The sequence below is a fragment of the Anopheles marshallii genome, chromosome 2 (assembly GCF_943734725.1).
Source record: "Anopheles marshallii chromosome 2, idAnoMarsDA_429_01, whole genome shotgun sequence".
NCBI lineage: Eukaryota > Metazoa > Arthropoda > Insecta > Diptera > Culicidae > Anopheles > Anopheles marshallii.
Window position 1 is genome coordinate 19,487,731 of NC_071326.1, and position 21,602 is coordinate 19,509,332.

At 43.1% G+C, this 21,602-nt stretch overlaps 5 protein-coding genes across 5 annotated transcripts; 1 reads left to right on the plus strand and 4 right to left on the minus strand.

Moving 5' to 3' along the window:
• Window positions 1-456: 456 nt before the first annotated feature.
• On the minus strand, window positions 457-1,495 carry LOC128708314 (ELMO domain-containing protein 2). Its single transcript, XM_053803288.1, has 2 exons — window positions 950-1,495; window positions 457-879 (listed from the first exon to the last, which is right to left on the minus strand). Exons 1-2 carry the CDS (start codon window positions 1,493-1,495, stop codon window positions 457-459), a joined length of 969 nt encoding a protein of 322 aa, XP_053659263.1.
• A 607-nt stretch (window positions 1,496-2,102) lies between these two features.
• LOC128716431 (uncharacterized) lies at window positions 2,103-2,864 on the minus strand. Its single transcript, XM_053811339.1, has 2 exons — window positions 2,607-2,864; window positions 2,103-2,546 (listed from the first exon to the last, which is right to left on the minus strand). Exons 1-2 carry the CDS (start codon window positions 2,862-2,864, stop codon window positions 2,103-2,105), a joined length of 702 nt encoding a protein of 233 aa, XP_053667314.1.
• A 559-nt stretch (window positions 2,865-3,423) lies between these two features.
• On the minus strand, window positions 3,424-4,219 carry LOC128708789 (uncharacterized). The gene is made up of 2 exons (XM_053803770.1): window positions 3,965-4,219; window positions 3,424-3,900 (listed from the first exon to the last, which is right to left on the minus strand). The coding sequence occupies exons 1-2, from the start codon at window positions 4,217-4,219 to the stop codon at window positions 3,424-3,426; spliced, it is 732 nt and encodes a 243-aa protein (XP_053659745.1).
• Window positions 4,220-7,499: 3,280 nt separating this feature from the next.
• LOC128707513 (pancreas transcription factor 1 subunit alpha) lies at window positions 7,500-12,098 on the minus strand. Its single transcript, XM_053802469.1, has 3 exons — window positions 11,677-12,098; window positions 10,186-10,502; window positions 7,500-7,660 (listed from the first exon to the last, which is right to left on the minus strand). The coding sequence occupies exons 1-3, from the start codon at window positions 12,096-12,098 to the stop codon at window positions 7,500-7,502; spliced, it is 900 nt and encodes a 299-aa protein (XP_053658444.1).
• Window positions 12,099-19,339: 7,241 nt separating this feature from the next.
• LOC128707495 (solute carrier family 35 member B1 homolog) lies at window positions 19,340-20,419 on the plus strand. The gene is made up of 2 exons (XM_053802449.1): window positions 19,340-19,538; window positions 19,608-20,419. The coding sequence occupies exons 1-2, from the start codon at window positions 19,340-19,342 to the stop codon at window positions 20,417-20,419; spliced, it is 1,011 nt and encodes a 336-aa protein (XP_053658424.1).
• Window positions 20,420-21,602: the final 1,183 nt, after the last annotated feature.

The following is a 21,602-nucleotide window of genomic DNA, read 5'->3' on the forward strand; positions in this document are numbered from 1 at the left end:
TGGCGTTAATGTGTCCGCCAGAAGACGGCAATCGACCGAGAACAATTTACAGGACTCCTGCATATGAATAATTAAGCACTTTAATGTATGTTTCATATTAGATATTCCTAAAAAAAGCCTTACTTTATTTTCTCACTAGATTGCACTTGCGGTGTATGTGTGTTAATGTGACTTACAATATTGCTCATTCTCAACCGTCACTGTGTCAACCAGCATGGGGTGTAAGTGTGTCTGTTGGTGTGTTGTGTTGTGCGAAAACACTTGGTATCACAATCCGAGAACTACCACCACACAGCAAATCGTATTAAGGAGCAGCACACAAAAATAACAATAAGGTGATCCTATCAAATACCAAAAAGGCAAAACGGCGTTAAAGCCCACAGACTGGAAAGGAGGAGGGAATAAAACTGGAAAAGTGGAAAGATAGCAAAACCACACTACCCCAGCGGATGGACGTTAAACGTCCTCCACCGAAAGGTTCATCTTGAAGCAGCAACCATCGTTGGCAAGAAGTTTGAGAATATTTTCCTCAAATCGTCGCTGGATGTGGTTAAAGTCCATAATGTTCTTTGGTTTACACTGGACCCAGTACCGATCAAACTCGTAAAACAGATAGCAGTAGAATTGGTGGAACGTCTCCACCGTTAGATGATGCTGCGGGTGGTTGTAAAAGTGTGTACGTGCGGAACCGGACTTTAACAGGTGGTACGCCATGGACGTTAGGTTGATACCGACGATCGCGAAAAAGTAACCGTGCTTTGGATGATGCGAGTGTGACAGTAGATGACGCGCGGTGCCATTGTAGTTTTGTGCCAGGAAAAGCAAATTATCCAGCCCAAGCACACCCATACCGCGGAAATCCGTGGACGGATCGTCACCCTGGAAAATAAACAAATAGAAGGATGATATCCTACACTTCTCGCTACGGTTGGCCAATAACCACACCTACCTGAAATCCTATATGCTGCCACTGATCGGTGATGCGCCCGGTAAGTACCATCTCATCACCAACCAACAATTTCCACAGCATCAAGAGCTTTGCCTCGTGTTCTGGATCCTCGCAGTCGTACTGTGTGGCGCGCAACTTCTCCACCATATAATATAGTCTCTTGTAGCCCCAGATTCTTTCCGCACACGAACCGAACGATCGTGGAAAATCAACGTGTACCTTCGGGTTGATCTTCTTCACCTGCAGCACCGTTCCGACGGCTCGGGTTTGTATTTCACGGCGCAAAAACGTTTCCTCTACATCGTTGCTGACCAGCTCGTTCAGGATGTGTAGCAATTTCTTGATTGGCAAGCGGCGGGACAGCTCCAGCGACATCTGTACCTTCTTCGTGCGTGTCGCACCCGGTGGACAACCGTAACAGATGCGCTGCAGTTCGCACAGATTGGTAAACCGATGCAGCAACCACTTCAGCAGTGGTCTGGACAGAAAGTAGAAAAAGCTAAACACGCGAAATATCATCTTCGGTTCGGTTGCTGGAGGTAGCATTGTTGGGGTAAGCGGAATTAAGGCTTGTTTCCGATTGTTCTTAGCGTACGCGAGTGCTCCTTGTTAATGGTACGACCTGCCTGCAATCATTCGTGATCGCGACTATTAGTTTTTACTGTCCATGGTGATTCAGGATCGTCTTTACAAGTTACCCACGGTCCAAACAGGTTGCTGAGGAACATCAGCGCATGCTCGGGACGTGCGGTGTACGTAACGTGTGGCCGTAAACGACACGTCGCCAAAAGCTGAAATGTATAGCTGAAAAGTTAATCTTTGATAAGTTTTAAAAGGTACACCTACGCACCGATATCTATTGTTGCGTACCGATGTAATGTTTACGAATTAATTCTCTAAAAGGAATGGGAGGAAAACAAATCTAAATTCGAGTCATATTTCTGACATTTTATGCTGTCAAAATAAGGGTGTCGAATTGGTGAAAGATTTCCTTCTTTCATTCGAAATATTTCACCTGCAATATTTCACACAAAACGAACGTTTTTCATGAATCAATTTTCGTTAATGCTAGAAGTTATTTCTATGTGACCAATTTTTATTCATTTCTAGCCATATTGTTCACTATTTGCATATCATGCGCACACATTATTACTTAAATCAGCTTAACTGCTATTTGAGACGATGGATGTTCTGACCCAACCCTATCAGCAAATGTTTTACCACGAAAGATAAATTCAGAATGAGGCACTTCCTTAATAAATTGGAAACCAATCTTTTCTCCTACTCGTTGCGAAATTCTCGACGAGAACAGTGCTGATACCAGTTCGGGCTTCGGTACGGTTTTTCCAGTTTTCAAGTCTTTTGCCAACTGAATCGATTCTTCCACCAGTCTGGTAGCAATGCCGTATCCTGCATAGTTCGGGAGCGTTGAAAGGTACATGATGTCCAGCACACAGTTCACATTGTACATCTCGAACAGGTTCACCTTTGCATCCATCGCGATCATGTAATTGAGCACCGAGCGCGAACTGTCCGTAGTGCATTTGCTGTCACGGAACTGTTCAAAGTAGCCGATGTCCTCTCGTTGGTTCTTAGTCTAAGGAGAGATACGAATTTGCTTAACCATTCATTCCATAACGTTAGAACACTTTATTACCTGCAGTACATTGAAGGCTACACCCAGAATCGTGTCGGTGGGAGTGTGTCGCGCGATCATCGTTACTCCACGGTATGCAACTTCCGCACAGAGCAGCTCAAGGTCACGCTGTGCTTGGGGAGTAGTGTTCACTTCCGAACCGATGCATACGGACTCGTGCAGGAAGAACGATTTACGCAATACCTCCATCGACTGGTGTCTGTAACGATCTTCATAGCGTAGAATTTCGATGTCACTCGATGCAATTTTCAATGCCATATTACTTCCAAGCGTGTTGATGAATGTATGACAACGATACAGCTGCTACCGGAGCAAAAACGAGACTGTGTACTGAGAGAGATAGTTGCAATTGACGATCATGACGATCGGCATAACAAAGCGGCCTAATCCTAATCAACGCAAATGATTGTGAGGGTTGGTTGAACAGTTCTTACTGATCTGCTGCTGAATATTTTTGCAATCCTGTTCGTTATTCTTTTTGCAGTCTAAATAAAAATAGAATTGTTTCTTTTTTTATTCTTAAATAGTCCGCCCTCCTATTGCATCTCCTCCAACTGTACTAATTTACACATTTTATTCTTACTGGAAATGGTTTTCTTCTATCAACCAAAGAGCAAAATGGTGCCATTTGAAACAAAGTATCTTACTGATTATATTTGCATTGCTAAATTCGCTCATCATTCACTCATTTAAACTGGTTTGGCCAATAACAACATTTCCAGACACGCTAAGTAAAAACTTCGCGCTAATAACATGATCACAAATAACGCCTGTTGTGTCCCGCGTCCGCTTTCACTTTCACTGCACGATCGTTCACTCATATGTGCTTTACAACCAGCGTCGAAAATGGATGGTCTGGCCCGATCCGATCGCTGTACGTTCTGCCCTTGTACACAAACTCCGAATGCGGCACCTGATTGATAACCGTGAAGCCAACCTTTTCGCCGACACGTTGCGAGATTCGGGACGTAAACAGCGCCGAAACGAGCTGTGGCTTATCGTGCGCTACCGAACTCTCGCCGGATGCCGCCGGTACGGCCTTGCCACTTTTCAGCTCCTCCGCCAACCGAACGGACTCCGCAACGAGCCGCGTCCCAACGCCATGGCCCTCGTAGTTGGGTAAGGTGGCAAGGAACATGATCTCCAGCAGGCAGCGCACATTGAACCGCTCAAACAGGTTCACCTTTGCGTCCATCGTGATCATGTACTGCATCAGTGCCCGGGAGCTATCGGTCGTACACTTCGTGTCACGGAACTGCTCGAAGTAGTTGGAATCTTCCGGTCCGCTCGGAGTCTACGGAAAACGTACAAGCGTACCATTACGCACAAGGTATTGGTTTGAAAGCTAGCTCACCAACCTGCAGCACATTGAAAGAGACTCCCACGATCGTACCGGTTGGTGTGTGTTTCGCGATCATCGACACACCACCGTCCGCCACATCCAGACAGAGCTGTTCAAGATCGTTCTGTGCGCGCGGTGTAAAATTCACCTCTGCTCCGATGCACACCATTTCGTTCAGGAAAAATGACTTCCGGAGTACCTCCAGCGATTGGTCGCGGTAGCGACCATCGTAACGAAGAATTTCGATTTCTCCCGACTTGTTGGACGCCATATCTTGAAGTTTGCGATGATTGAATGGTGGTCCACGCCGTGCGACGGGAGATAATCTTTGCCTGTGGTGCGTGCGGTAGAGATAACGTCCGGATTGTGACTGAGATGTTTGCATTGAGCGTGAAGTTGGCACAGTGGCATTTTGTTGGGTCAGCTGGTTTGTGATGTCGCTGACCATAGAAGGTGAGAGTGGGCCCATCGTAGGCATTAAATGCGAGTAGCCGAATCTTTCTCTCTCTCAGTAAAAATGTGAACAGTTTAAGGGAGGGTGGTGCATGTGTTTAAAACCAAAGCATTATGCACAGCACAGCTAAGTTTTGTGATATTGTTTGCGTGCGGATGCAATTTTGTTTGCGGTACAACTCACCATCATGCCCTCTAATGATCTAAACGATCATCAACATGAATTGCAGCTGACATGCAGAACCTTCTATTAGTTGCTTTAGGCTCGTCATCATTACATCAGACGTATCGTCACCAATTTTCTTCATTCAAGCTACAATTGTGGTAGTTTTCGCACTGTAAAATTATGATAGAGGTAACCGTGAACAAACAAACTCTAACATAATCAAATGTCACAACAAAAGAACACTACCCTTTAATGTATCGCGAGAAGGAATACTTTATATACTGTCGTGATTGTAAGGATTGTAAGTGATAGAAGCACTAGAGAGGAGAAAAAAAATATCTAGATCAACCTTTTTTTGCTTTACTGAAGTGGTGATATTAATCTCAATTGGTGGTTTTATTAAAATCTTCGCCTGCTCACCTCCCCCCCCCCCCCCCCCCCCCCCCCCCCCCCCCCCCGATAACGTCCGTCACCTAAGCTAAATTCTCGAAAAAGTGAATTCAAAACCCGCTTTTCCCCTTTTCCCAACCAGAGCCACTTTTAATTCGACCCGAGAGGATTTTGGCACCCTTCGATTCAAATGCAATTAAGTCCCGCAGACCGGTTACACCCCGCTACGGTGAAGGGACTCCGTCACGGTTGCCGCCCCGTTGATCCGGCGGTTGTCGAGATCGATGCGATGTCCCTACAGATCCTTCCGGTTCGTGGTTGCATGTGGCTTGCCTACGGTAATGTATCTGCAACTGCACATCTCTTGCTTTTTTCCGTTTCAACCACGTTGTTTTCTTTTTGGAATTCCATTGTGATTGTAGTTTTTTCAACCGAACCGACCGGTAGGGTCTTATTTTTTTGTTATGTTTGCAAAAATTGCTCTCGTTTGTGTGGTTGTTAACAGTACATCCGTGGCTGTTTTTTTTCAATCCGCTTGGAAGCGGTTTAATGCGCGAGTTGCGTTTTAAACCTCATCAAGTGTCAGCCCTAATCCCCGGGCTTGGTGTAATTTAAACAAGTCTTTCACTGTTTATTCGTAATGGAAGGTAGGGAAAAGAAGTGGAATTAACTGAATTCAGAATTAAGTGGCATGCCGGACGCCATCATTCCAATATTCAGACGGTGGTCCAAATGCATATAGACTGTCTGACATCCACGAGAAGTCACGATTCTATCGTCAATTTTAGTTTCTGTTTCCAGAATTCAAGAACATAAGCGTTAAAGTAGCAGAAGGTGAGAGAGAAATGAATGTTCACCTTTATGAGGTGCTTACAGTACTCCTATGATTGCTGACTCCGCTGACATCTCACGATGCTTTCGTCAATTTTAGTTTCTGTTTCCAGAATTCAAGAACATAACAGTTAAAGTATCTGGATATGAGTGAGGTATTGTTACCTTTTTTAAGTAGTTTCAGTACTCCTATGACTGCTGATTCAACTGACATCTCACGATTCTATCGTCAACTTTAGTTTCTTTTACCGGAGTTCAAGAACATAAGAGATACTGTATCTGGATGTGAGTGTGGAAGGTATTCTTACCTTTCTGAGGTGCTTACAGTAATTCTTTGATAACTCGTCTACATCTGCTATGAAACCACCTTGTTGAGGATTATCCAAGATGTTCAAGATACCCAGTGGAGACCTGATCTTGTCTTATTCTACTTATTCCATGTTTCGGCGAGACGTTTCCAATGAGATTCACCTTAACAAAACTGTATTCCTCTTGGTCAATTGAAAAACAGGTTGGTCGAGTTGTGAATAGCGACGAGCTCACTAGTCGATGCTTATCAGTGTCTGCACCTCAGTGATGATCGTTTTGAACACTGTCTTAGCAGACTAGTTTTTTTGCCATACAATAAAAAAATGGAAGTAAAAAAAATGCAATTCTAATACAAAATCGTAACATGGAACTGCTTCTTAAAGTTCTGTTATGCTACATGTACGAACTAAACAAAAAATGTTGGGAGAACGGAGATATCCTGCGTTATGATAATGCTCAACAAAAAGAAAGATAAGTAGTTCGCGAAGTCAATCTGTAATTGATAAGCAATGTGATAACTCTCCACATCAACGCTAATGCACTTTAAATCGATCACAAAACATTCATTTTCCGTTCAGGCACACCCGGATGCATTTAGGCTCAGTAAAAGCATAACATATCGCTAACAAATCACCGCCAACCTCGATCGAAACCAAATATCGCTAGCTAAGTTTTGTTTACTCAGGTGTAAACGTGTTTGTCGCCGAGTTCCTTTCCGGCGGGATGGTTTGATCCTCGCAGGGGGAAAATATATTAACGGCAAGCAAACAAACTGAAAAAAAAAACAAACCGGGAAAAACTATTCTCATGTAGCCCATCCCGAACGTTAAAATGTACATACAAAAGCAAACAAAGTTATTAAAACAAGCCAACACACGGGCACCGGTTGATGCATCCTTCGGCATGCCGGGAAGTGCATTAAAAACAACAAACTTTTGCATCCCTTTTCGTTGCAAAGTGGCGGCCAACAAAACGGGGACGAGAAAAGAGCAGCGTTTTAATGAAGCGCCAACCTTTTTTAGACTGTTTTAAAATCGATTACGTTTCCCTAGCGCTGGTAGGACTTTTTTTTTTTGGTGTCGCTGTCAGTAAAGGATTACGGGTCCTGAAGTATGTGCGAATGAGTAACGGTTAGGAATTATATAAAAAAGGGAAAGAAAGGGCGTTGCTTTGTAACTGAATTTCTGGTCTTATATCATACTATGGTATATGCACGGAGGTTTCTTTCACCCTGTGAACTATAGAAATGTAAACTAATATCGGAATTAAGATGGTTCAAGTAATAGTTAGAATAAATTTATTTACATTGCCATTTGCGGGTATAATGAACGCCGCAGACAGCCAAAGACTAGATTGTTTGTTGCACATTGGTTAGCGTGGACTAAAATGCCCCAGCGGGCGTCTAACAGATTCCGTTCGTTGCGTACGTCGACGGGCCGGCCGCGATATTGCGATGGTTGCTGCGAGGATCCTCCGGGCGCCAAATGCGTGCAAAGTAGCGCCCGTTTGCGTTCCGATCGCCCTTCCGGTGCCAGGAAAGGGAGTGCGTCTGGCCGCTGCCACCTGCGGGTAGAAAGAACAGCAGAACCTTCTATAGAACGGAGTCGTTTCCCCCCCCCCCGGGTTTTCCGACCCAATCGAGCGGAATCGCTGCTGGCATAACAGTGAGGGTCGCATCCCCTGCGAAGATGCCGGTTTCGAGAGGGTGGATCGCGAATGATGCCGCCGGTACACACATTTAAGGACGAATTTGCTGTTGCCACTGTACCGGTGCAAACAATCTCTCCCAGCGACTGTTTGTTTACAAATACCCCCAAAAAGTACGTCGCTTAAGTGCTTCGTAATACTGTTTCCATCAACATTCACCGTCCGAACGACGCGAGAGATAACAAATTTGCCCCTGCCGGCAGGACCAACCATGTGCTCGCAGTTCCCAGGGGACTTTTCCCGTGTTCAAAAACAAAAGCAAAACAAAACAACAAAAGACACCCATCGGGTTTTTGGGTGGTTTCTGTGTTGCAGGCAGGAATCGTGACACGGGAAGAATCGATGGTTGGCGTTTGCGCAAAAGCGCATCCCAAACACGCATCCAAATATCCTTCGGCACGGTGTGGCCCTGCGAATGGAGACAGGGTGGGCGTGAGAACTTTGTACTTATCGTTCAGGTGGCCAACGTTCCATCAAGTGGAGCGGATTTAGGTTGGGTATTAGTGTTGCGAGTTGTGCGCGGTACGTACTGTGTCTGTATAGACGGGCGCCATATTTTATGTCGACCCAACAGAAGGTTTAAAGCAAAGGTGGAACATTTGCCATTTATCTCTAATAAATGAAACAGAAAGACAAATCTTTGTTCAACAATATTTTTAAAAATCCTTAACAGCTTAGTATTAACAATAATTCAATAACGTCGATCAATCATTTACTGGGAGAACTGTAATCTTTTTAAAAATCTAATTTAATGTTTACTTTCAAGTCTCAGATCGTCTTCAAATATTTGTTCCTAATAATCCTTCTTAATTCTTTTTTCAAGGGAAAGTTCGCAACTCAAGTTTATAGACATGTTTTAAAAGGTGTTTGGTGTTAACTAGCTGGTCTTGATGATCGTGTAAAAGATTCAATTAACAAATGGCATCATCATAAGACTTGTTTTAGGTTCGAATCCTAGCGCACTGGTTCGGGTGCGATGCAAGATCAGTGCTGGAATTTATATGTTGGATTAGTTTCCTGGTCTACATCAGGTGGCATTGCGATTCTAGCAAACATTAATGTTGCACTTCTTGAAAACACTTATCTTTCAATTAACAAACATCAAACATCATTTTATCTGTTACAGAGTACAGGTGGTGCCCGAGATACGCGGTTCCTCTTATAAGCGGATTCGGAGATACGCGGTTTCGGGAAATTTACAGCATAAAATCTAACCAAAAAGGAGAAAAATTAAACGAAAATGTCTTCTATTTTCGCATAAAACATTTGTTTTTAAATTTTATTAATGTTTGCATTCAAAAGATTGACTGGATTGCTGAATAAATAAAGAGCAGAGAAAGAAATGGGCTTTGAAACCTTGAAGTATAAACGATATTGCTCCAAGATTTGAAATACGCGCATCTTTCCCGGATTATACCAGTCCGGTATAATAGCGTATCTCGGGGACTGCCTGTAAGTTCAGATGGTCTCTGCAATAATCTTAATAGAGCCTCATAAGTGGATGTGGCATCTTCGCTTCCGAGACGGTAGCAAACCTTTCATGGGATGTCTTAGTAAGCTTAAGCTACTGAGCAGAGATTCGATCCTACAGCTGTGCTATGATAGGTACAGCCTGATTGAACTGATTCAATTTCTCTAATTTCTCCTAACCAGTTCCGAGAACTTGTAGGATTTGATAGTGAAAACCTTTATGTAAGGAGACCCCAAAACCTGAACTCTACCACGCTATTCCTCATTTTATGTTTACAAAATTCAATACTTAATTATTTGTGGAATTGTTTACCTTTACCCAACACAAGACATGCATATAGATCACTGGTTTTCCCTACCAAACCCTTTGATCGAGACAGTCCGCTTCGAATCGTTCCATCTTCATCACAGCTGCCAACCAGCGAAACAAACCCTACCGAAACCGAAACATCAAGCACACCACCACCAGGCGCGAACACATTCAATTTTCAACCGGCAACCGAAAAACGGTCCGAAAAAGGGCATTCATTTATTCATGCCCTGTCACACCATCCGACTCCACGCCCGGTTCACCCATTATAGGCTGGGATGCGAAGAAACACCGTGACACAATAACTGCATCAGTTACGGTTTCCGGTGAATTAGTGATCTTCGGTCCGTCCCAAAACTTCCTCGCATCCAATACGAGCGCAATCGAATCGTCCTTGCCGTCGGGGATGTACGGTGCGATCGATGGAATAAAGGTCAATTCGCTACGGAACATTTGAGCCCTACCAAAACACAGCCGTTTCCGAGCGTTTTTAGGGGTCTGCCTGTTTGGTGCGGGTTCTGCCCACAAGGCGCAGTTGGCCAGCGTGCCTGCCGGGGCACTGTACGATCAAATGTAGTTCAAGCTCCCGGTGCGAACTTACCACGTACGATAAACTTCTTCGGTGGTTCCTTTACCGGCGCCCGCTTGATGCCGTTCGTACCGGTTTCGTTGCCATTTTTGTCCTTTCGCAACATTTCACCCAAGAAGGATATGTAGCTGATGGCCAGCTTCAGGGTGTCCACCTTGCTCAGGCGCTTCTCGTACGGCAGGGTGGGAATGTGTGTCCGTAAACCTTCGAACGCTTCGTTGATGCTCTGCATACGGCGCCGTTCGCGCAGGTTGGCCGCCTGTCGTTGTTGGGCTTGCTGGGAGGCGCACTTTGGCCGTCGGTACTTGGACGCCCGGTTGCTGTAGATTCTGTGCGAAGAGAATGGGATGTTCCAGTGAGATGGTTTGTACATGTCATCTGGTAGGGCCAAAAAAGACCATTTTACATCAAATGACTCTAAGAGCCGTTAAACATTTCACTCAGCAATACACGATTTTATAACAAAAATATTACGACAACTCCAGCTTAAGGCCCTCCCAGAGCTTCTCGGTGAGATAACTTTAATAAACTTAAAACAGTTTCAACGGATTCCAATGGGTTTAGTGTTAAATTTACAGTTACAAACCGAAAACAATGTTTAATGTAACATAATTCAAGAGTTTCTAAACCAACTGCAGGACATTCCTGGAGATACCTGAATATTTTTAGATTGTTTTCCAAATTTATTACAGTATATTAGTTCCAGTGAATATTATATATTGTGCTGATAAATTTTAAACTTGTCTCTACTTTACATCAGGCTGTAGCGGGCTAATTCTCGAGGTCATCTCAAACACGAATTGATGCGAGTGCCGGTTACTTCCTTTTTCAACAATTACTACAAGGCATACTAAGGCATGTTGTGTGTACTCTAGACTTCTTATCCGTCACTGGAGTCTATTTCTTCTGGACTCTGACACCCAATACTTAACACGGTACTACTGTAGCTACTGATGGTGATAAGTGGCCAGGACCGGTCCAAGATCCCATCCGGACCAATCCCCATGTACGCAGGAGTAAATAAAGTCAAAGAAAACCAAAAAAAATGGCAGGCCTTTTTAGACCTCTTGGGGTTGTTGTGCCGACAAAGAAGCAAAGAATACTGTTGCTACTGATAAGCTTATACTTTAACCAGCCAAAATAGGTCTTAAAGATATTGCTGATTCCTTCATCCTTAAAGCCATTAACTGTCATAAATGTACTGCTGCAGACTCAGTAACATTCGGAACAGTTACATAATGATTGTATTCCATCTCGATTAGCATATCAATAAAAAATATCGTGATCAATTAAAAAATATTACTAAACTGAAGTCATTTGAGGACACTAAGCTGCCCATCCCATGAAGCTCTTTTAGGCTGTTTATTACAAGAATTTAAGATTTTTTAAGGTCAGCATCAGATTAATATATGATTTACACACAAACACACACACTTGAATGTAGACATCTTAATACAAACTTCACACAACTCCTATAGTAAAAGTTAAATCACTCAGTCTTACTCTTTCATGGAATCATTATTCTCCTGGTCGCTGTTGAACCCACAGTACGAATCACTGTCGGTGGTGTTTTCATCATCGGCAAGGAAAAAGTCCGAACTGTTCGACGTGGTCGAATCGACATTGTTCGCTTGATGCAGATGATGCTGTTGCTGATCGTGCGAGTGTGCCTCCGGCTGGAAGTCATGCTGATGACGATGATTGTTATGTGTCAGATGATGATCACCCGTCCCACCGTCCATGTGCGAATGCTGGTGATGTTGCTGCTGCTGCTGCTGATGCTGCTGCTGCTGGTGTTGCTGCTGGCAGGAGTGATGCTGCAGATGATGCAACGGTTGCTGCCCTTGGTGCTGATGCACCGACGGTCCCTCGAACAGATGGCGGCTCATAACCGCCTCAAAGTCGAACGAGTCCATCGAGAACATGGTGGAAGCTTACTTAACGTGACTAGATAGACGTGACTAGATTCGTCTCTTTGGTTAATTGCTTCTATCTTGTAATTTAACACATTGCTTTACATCCTCAAGTGGCGCACTTAAAGAACCGCACCCACAGACGGTTTTCCCACGAGGGGGACACTTGTCGCATTCGTTTGACACGCCTGTTTAGATCATCCGATTAAACACTTTCCTATTGTGAAGGGATCATTGTTCACACTCACCCACTGTGCCTCCCGCAGCCAAACAACCACAGTTCCCACCGTGGCCACGTGGCCACGTGCCCGACGGTAAACACATGGTGCGCTGTTGCCCAGTAGTAAGCCTAATTGGCGCAACAATGGGCGTTTATGGGACGCCTGTTTGCATACAAATCACTTCCGATCGTTAAACTTTCACTTAACTCGCACAAACACGGTGCACACGGTCGATCACGTGTCGGTCACTTGTCTGGAAATGGGGGCGGCTGCGGGTGAGAAACACCCACACCGTGGACCGGATGCCCGAGTCTTTTGAGGCTTCCGGCAGGAATAACTAACGGCCGTCGTTCCGGTAAGCTTTGTCCCGATGATAACCCCAGGAGAGTCGGCAAAGGACTAACACAGCTCGAGCGACTACACGTTTCACTTATCCTGGCTGCTGGTTGAACTCTACGCCAACGTACCCGAACCGAGGGTAAATGGAACGGAATGAAGGGAAAACAAATAAGGGGTATTTGCATCCAGGTCGGCTTTCCCTGCCTCGTACGGGGTCTTTCCCTGCTTTCGTACCACGCTGCAAATGGGGGAAAATGGTTAATGCTTTGGTCGGGAAATTTTGCTAAACCACGCCCGTTATCATCTGATTGGTCGATTGCATTGCTTCATGCGCACTGCCGCAAGTCCTTACAAGTGAATGTCCAAATTGCATTGCAGTAAAACATTTCTTTGTTGTGTGTATTTATTTTCATTTGATGTTTGAAATTTATGAAATATATTTCAAGCGTTTATTAGCTAGTTAGTTTATAATTATCAACAAGAAAGTTTTACTTTTTAAGTTTAACATTTCCATATATAGGTCAAATGAAGCAATCAAACTAAGATAGAATAAATATACCATTTATTTTACAAAAATGTTTTTCTTATTGAATATGTTTGTTTTCGATTGATGTTTTTTGCAAGTTGTTTATATCTTTCATTTTGTCTTATTTATTATTTGCAAATTCTTAAATTTTGTTTACCTTATAATTTTCCTCCGGTTACTTAGTTTAACAATATTTAGTATGACAGTTCTAATATCTTCTTTTTCACTTCTGTCGTTAGTTATATTTAGCTGTTTCATTGTATGTTTATGCTTTTATGAAATTAAATGTCAGTTTTTAATTTATCTAATTTTACTTATTTTACTTAGCTTATGTACTATTTAGTATTACTTTGTTTGTTATGCATTTATTTATTCCTTTATTATGATTATGACCACTTTTTGTCGTATTATCAGTCGTATTTGGGTTGAAGAATTGACAAATTTCTTAAGGCATTTCCTCCTTGTCCTCTTTTATACTATTTATTATTACTTTATTTATTATTTATTTTAACAATCGATTATATCATTTTGATTAACTGATTATTGGATGTCCTTACAAAACCACCACACCATTTATTAATAGAAACATTTGCATTAAATGCCTTACCCATTTGAACGACTACTTTGTTCTTGCGGGGCAAATATTTGCGGTTTTGCACCGGCCACGACCCCTTGCCTCATGGCGGCGAACCATTTTCGGGCACATTTTTGTGGGCTACATCAATTTCACACTCTCCACCCTCACGCCCCGAAGAATGTGGACCGTGTCGTGATGCTCTTTTTCCTTCGATTTGTAGCGCATCACTCCCCTACAAATCACCATTAGGACAAACACAGCTGCTTGCCGCTGCTGGTAACCCCTAGGCGCCCTTCGAGTGGTAGCATCCGGACGTTCACTTGTATCCTTACCGGCAGGGGAAAAAACTTTGCTTCAATGTCCCAATTTAGTGCGCTTGCGGTGCAAATTGTTTCGTTTGCCATCGAGGTCGTGCGTACTGGGCGGAGCGTACACGAAGGAATTTCCACACAAAAATCTTGACAGGATAAGAATTTCCCGGGAAGTTTCCATGGTGACGAAGAACGGAAGAGTTGTTGCGTAAAAAAAAGCAATTGTACGATGGACGAACTGGGGAAAATAAACTGAACGACAAGGATGACACCGTGAACGGGAAGTGGAATTTGTTCCTGCATGTTGCACCATTTCCGGTCGTTAGCATACGGAACCACGCGCACAAGGTGTACACGCGATGAATCCAGGGAACCCCTTTTGATGGAAAATTGAGCCATTCCGATCGGGCCACCTGCCTCTGGCAGACAAATATGAACTGAATGCATTTGGCGCCCTACTGTGTCTTCACACATGGAAGTTATTTAAATGTTGCTGTCCGTTCATATTTGTGTCACACGTTTTTGACAAACTTTCTTTAGAAGTTTAGAACTCGGTCGTACCATCTGGCTGTTAGTTTTGGGCCACAATTTACCACATAATAAGCACATCGAAATAAATATAATGTTCTATTGTTTCGGACCGAGTCCTACCGAGGGGGTCAACTGTATTGGCCTGTGTAGTTGTTTTTTTTCTTCTCTTGTGTAAGGGTTACGCGATGAGAATCGTATCCGTTCATTACCGAAACCGGAAGGAGCCAGAATAGTTATTAAACATTCAAATGGTGCTCGCGGCTGTTGTAAGATTCGTTCTACGCGTGAACATGTGTTTCTATAGCTTCCGTGCGATTGTGTTAAGTTTTCCCCGGTGGTAGAAGTGCCCGAAATGGTACGAGGTTAAGTGGCAAGGTATCGATAATCGATGTCAAAGTTTCCGACCAGTAACCCGTAATGAAGCGTTTTACGACTGGAAACAGTTACCACCGTTGGAAACACCTGATAGGGGAATGGTGTTCTTTTATGCTTTCCATTCGGGAAACTCTTGCCCGTAGTGCAGGGAAATCAGCAATTAAATAATCATACAGAAGAACGCCACACGCACCGGATTCGTGCACCGGTTCAACTGTTAACTGTGTCTTTACTTATCAGTTAGATAGTCACCTACAACCACTCTGAAGGTTACTTTTATTTTGTTAAAATTTAGAATAACGAATAAACTAAAACTTTCAAATAAGTTAAATGATTTAGTTACATGCATTTAATGCAATACACATATAATTACCAACATTATTTTCTTTACGCTTTGGGTAAAAGTGTCGGATTGACCTTATCATACTGATGTTTGCGTGAAGATTGGCTGGTTAATGGGTTCAATGAGACTTAGAGCAGTAGTTTTAGAAAGCTTATTTATCTTTTTATATATTAATATCGTCCTTATATATATGTTCGAAAACTAAAACTGTTCTTGGGACTTGCTTGGGACCACTAAGTAATGCCTCGGTTGCATTTGTTGTTAGACTTCCTTACTTCCTAATAATTCATATGAATGTGAAGATGTCACGGTCCAATCGAGATTCGAACTCAGGTCCGGGAGAGTTGTAGAGTAGTGTATTACCGATATTGCCTTTTATCCGGCCAAAATATTATGCTTAATAAGCTAATAAAGGCAAGACTATCTGCCTATGTTCCAATAGTTTTGTCCAAGGACACTTTTTTTATACATTTAGTTTTATACGAGGAAGATCTATTTTAAACAGAAATGATATCAGATCATATGAGCCTTTTGGTTTTGTTATTTCCTGTTCCAGTTTTGTCCATAGAGAGGAATAATGATTATTATTAGAATAAATGCTTTCACTTATATTAAAACTAGTTATCACTCAACTAAAATTTCAAAGTTTTGAATAATTGTTTCTAATGATTCAATGATAGGCTTTTACGCCATTGTTTTCATCAATATCTGTCGAAATATTAAGTTTGTTTTATGTGTCACTAGATTGTTTTTTCTTTAATTTTACACATTTTATCCTTTCATAAGATCAATAAACAACGCGCGTTCGAAAATTAATTATTTTTGTAACTAAAAGTTCTTTAAAGTTTCATGTTGAATCGTAAACACCTTTGAGAAAGAAAGTAACTCTTACGGCACCACCAAACCTGACAGAGGAAAAAAATCGAATCCTTTCAATTTACCGCTTACCAACTGGCTCGATCGTTTGCCGTGGGAAAAACGATTGCATGCAGCATATGTCCAGCCATTTATTACACCCCACAATCGGGCGGAAGGTGAAGGTGGGAGCCTTTGTTGCATACCGAATGATGATAATATATCATACTATCACCCACCCTCGAGGCCAACCTCGGTCGACACGGCGCAACAAACTGGTCGCCCGGTAAAACCCCACTTTTGCCGCCAATCGTTCGAGCCCTATGCGGAAAACACCTGAGATACAGGAAGCATCCAGCTTGCCGGATGAGCTTATCCGAAGGGTGCTTCGAACAGAGGCGAATGCAAACACTTCACTTTCGCTTTAGCATGTGGCCGAGGGTCCAGGGGGTTGCATTTCAGCATTCGGTTTTTTTTTTCGGCCTCACCATTATCGCACAATAGGAAAAGCCCACACTCGACAACCTCAACAGTGAGATGGCTATCGAAATCAATACACAAGGCATGGACCGAGGTAGTTTCCCGATCGAAATCTGGCCTTACCTTCAGGGTTAGGGAAACAATTTTTACAACTGAATAAACAACTAATCGCCTGATAATTATCGCTACACCCAAAACGTAACGCGCTACGAGCGAGGGAGATCCTTTTTCCCCCGGTACGTCGCATATGCTTTTCATTACGCGCCGACCCTTACTCGATGCGGTTTAGCTCGCGCAACCCCTGCCGTAGCAGGGCGGGTGCCCAAGATTCGATTGTTCCGTGTTTCGTGTCTTCCTTCCGTTTTTCTTCTGCATGAGCGCCCAAGCCGGGGATGCGAAAGTGATGTCCCAATGCGTGCATCATTAAACCGTGCGCATCGGAAAACAATAATAACTTAATTTTACGCCGGAACGGAAACGGTTCGTCGGAAGTGCAGGGCCGTGGCCACGGGGTTCTGGGTTTTGAGCCCAAAAGCTGCGTGTTCATTGCACAATGGACTACCACAGGAAGGATGATATTGATGTGATGATAGTGACGCATGAATGGTTCGTTTGCTTTGGCGGATCTTATCAGAAGCTGTTGTGACGTTCTGCAGTTGAAGTGGCCGCAGTTGTACAGGAAAACTTGCGTGTAATGGTTGAAAAATGTAAATGTGGTCGATTTCATTCAAGATTGTTCGGCAAAGTTCGTTAGGATAAATGCGTGAATATCATTGGAAAGCTGTGTTTAATCTACGACGAGAAAATTGTTTTATGTGTTCTTCTGTAGAAAATAAAAGAACTGGACACACAACACACTGGTCTTTCCTGTAGATCCATGATCCATCCGTAATCATCGATAATTTTAGTTACAGGGTATCCCACAATTTTTGACAGTTTCCCAGCTATTTTTTTAATCCGTCCCGAGATTTTTTGACGGTCTGACGACAACAAAGCAGAATAGAGGCCGAAACAGAGTTCCAAAGTAAGGAAAGGAGGAAAATCGCAATTGGGCTCATAAATTAATTCAATCAAATTGTTCACCACGATTAGTGTACCACCAAGGCGTCTGTCCAAAAATGAGGAATTCGTTCAAATGAAGGGTTACGATTGTCGTTCCGTACCGCCGCCTAGGCTGCGATTTCCTACTAAATTGCCGTGTCTAATCTAATAATCTAATCATCATTCTGCTAAAACTATTTCTTAACTTTGAGGTATTTTCCCCTTTGTGTTGATAAAAATATTCCATGGCTACTAGTCTGTTTTTCAGTACGCTATACCTTTCTGTTAACTCGCTTTACCAACTAACAGGTCGGTGCTCATAAGATTTATTAGTGCATTCACAGAGATGTGGATTTGCTAATATTTTTACGCATGCCAACATACAGACAAATGTTAAATGCAAAACACAGACAATTAATACTGAGTTGCGGGTCACATAATTCGCTCACAAGAGCAAAAATCGCAGCAAGGGTAAGTGGCGGTGGAAATTAATTTCTTTAGCCCACTATCTCGCAATAATTTGTCGTACACCGATGCCGAATGCAAATGACACCTAGGAGCGTCATTGCGCGTGAATTTTCTTTATATGTTACTGTCGGTAAGTCTGGTTTGGGATTGGGGCCGGTGGTGTAATGATAGCGGCGCCGGTCGTCACACCACAGGACCAGTCCAAAATCCCACCCGGACCAATCCTCCGTACGCATTACAGACAATCCGGATTACTGACTGACTATATCTCTTCGGGTAAATGGAGACAAAGAAAGCCAGAAATGATAGAAAGAATACATAAAAATAAAATAAAAACAGATATTTTATATGACACATAAAGGTATTTTCGAATAAATTTTCAACTTTTTGCTTAGATTTTGTGGTATAGATTAAATCAGTTGCGAAATTTACAAAAACGGATAACGGAACGGATTTACAAAATAATGAGTGCCAGATAAATTCGCGTAACTCGAATTCCTTTCATAATGTCATTTATATTTAATATTCAGTGTTCGATTTCTTCTTTTCTCGTTACGAAGCACATAATTGATTGATAGTTTTACGTTTATTTCGACAATATAGAGTATTTTTTTACCAAAATATCGGTTAGAAATATTAAAATGAAACGTATAAACGTATTCTCCTAAAGTGTAACGATTCCTGTTCCAGTTCATTGGAAAAAAATGCAGCCATGAAACGTTTCTATTAATAAACATTTGTGAAAGTAATTTAGGTGCTCGAGAATACCATAGAAGTATCTTAAGGTGTCTCGTGTTTGTAAATGTATTGTGCCTAGTTTAAAATAACCGTCTTTTATGCAAGAAAATTTATGTATTTCTTTTTTCAAACCAACAGCTGTACAATTCGAGTTTAATTCCACAATCGAGTAGCTACTCGAATAAGTTCCATCCCAGCTGTCAACGGTTTGTTTTGTATACGTTGGTGCAAATGTCAAATGCGGCAGCGGGATAAAAAAAGGGTTTACGTGTTCTTTTTGCGAATCAAATTCGTGTTGAGCCTCAAGAGCTCGCGTTTCTAAACAAAGATTCCCTTAATGTTCGCACTACGTGCCATGCATAGTAATTCCAACGTCTAGTGTGGTCATTTGCGGTCAGCTCTCTGTTACTAGCAATTACTAGTCGACCAATCATAAGACGGCGCTAGGATGTCGGACAAGCGAACGCTAGTTATTTCCGCTGTGGGAATTTTTGTGTGCTACTTTTATTTTGCAATTCTGCAGGAAAAGATTACACGCGGCCGGTACGGTGATGAGCTGCAGGATGATGGTTCCCGTGGCGAGCGGTTCACATACATGCTGGCCCTGGTGGGTGTACAGTGTGTCTGTAATTGGATCTTCGCGAAAGGTTAGTTTCTATAGAATGAAAGTTTTTTTTTTGGGGTTTTACAATCTCAATGTGTTATTTTGTTTGTAGCTCTACTAACAATGTCACCGCAGCCGGACGATGGTACCCCAAAGGTGTACTACGCTAGCAGCGCCCTTACTTATCTGCTGGCCATGATCAGTTCGAATATGGCGCTCCGGTGGGTAGCCTACCCGATGCAAGTTGTCGCCAAGGCGGCCAAACCAATTCCCGTCATGTTACTGGGTGTGCTAGTTGGGCGAAAAAGTTACACACTGCAGAAGTACTTCTTCGTACTGTTGATCGTGGTGGGCGTCGTGTTGTTTATGTTTAAGGATAGCAAACCAAACCCCGGCACCGTACTGGAACACGAATCCCTCGGTCAGCTACTGCTGGTATTGAGCCTTCTGATGGATGGACTAACCGGTGCGGTCCAGGAGCGGATGAGGGCGCACAGTGCACCATCCGCCCAGCACATGATGCTCGCAATGAACGGCTGGAGTGCAATGATCGTGTCCGTCGGACTTCTGGCAACCGGTGAAGGCAAAGCATTCGTGCTGTTCGCCGGTAGGCATCCGGAACTGTTCACGCACCTTACGCTACTAGCACTGACCGGTGCCCTGGGACAATTGTTCATCTTCATGATGGTGTCGTCGTTCGGTGCCCTGGCCTGCTCCGTAGTGACAACGACAAGAAAATTCTTCACCGTACTCTTTTCGGTGCTGTTCTTCGGCAATGTGCTCACCGGTCGGCAGTGGGTTGGTGCGGTGCTCGTGTTTTGCGGCCTGTTTGCGGACATGTTCTTCGGCAGAAAGCCAGCACCAGCCACCAAGCTAGGAAAGGAAAAACAAAAAGTTGAAACCGAGCTGGTGGCAGATAAATAGTGGAGCGGAATGCTTTGTTTTCGGAAGCATTTAAAATACAAATAATTCCATAATGGTGCTAAAGCACCGTGAAGTTAAAGTTGAACTCCAAAATCATGCGCACACGCCTTGATAATTGTCTTCTCACCGTGCAAGACCAGATGCTAATTTACCTGTAATCCCTCTGTAAACGATATTGCCCGTGTCCTTCATTAGTGTAGTTAAGCAAAACTGAGAAATAAGTTGAAAATAAAAGTGAACTATATTTGTATGGAATATCAATCATTACGTGATTTGTGCTGCTTACTTTTTTAAGTATTTTAGATCATTTATCACATTCCCGTTCACCGGTACACTATTTAGCGACTATATATTGACTTATTGCGAAGTCTCTTGCACATGTTAATTAATGAATGAGCATTAGAACAAACTGCTTAACATCAAACGGGCTAAGGTATAATTAACGGAATTTGAAAAGAGAATTTTTAAACGCAAAACTGCGTCAAACAAATGTCACTCTCAGTTGAGAAAACGCCGCGTTCGAAGTTCTTTTCCCAACGGGCACGGAGCATGCGCACCGGTTCCACCAGAGCCGCACATATTTGCAGCACTAGCAGCAAATGTGTTTGTGCAACATCGGTTAGTGTGCAATGTTGTGACAGCTGACATCACTGTTGAAATTCCGCACTAGGCAGACGAAGAGACAGGATTTTTTTCCTCCGCTGGGTAAAATTATCATTATCTTTCCTATCTTTCGTGACGCGATAGTGTGTGTATGTGCTTGGCTTGGTGTTCAATTTCCGATACGGTCAGCATTTAGTTGTTGCTCGATAAAATTGTCACACGCGTCACTAGTTAATCTACCAAGCACCAGGCGTCCGCTTGCAAAAAAAAAACCAATCAGTTTTTGCGGTGTGTGCGTGCACCCGGACAGGTGTGAGTGAGCAGCGCGTAAGCTTAAGAAAGAGAAGGAATGTGTCAAGAAATAAACTAAAAAGCTGTCAAGCATTGGTGTGTCCTATTAAATTGGAAACATTGGTTTGCCGCGGTAGCATACAGCGTTTCTGTGTTTGCTGTTCCGTTCCGTTGCACGGCCCCGTTGCCATTCTCGCGTTACGCGTTTTGGCCGTGCGTCACGCAGGGTTTGCTTTCGTACAGTTTGGAATTCGGTCTGGTACTGTGCGCGTACCATCCATCCTTTCCA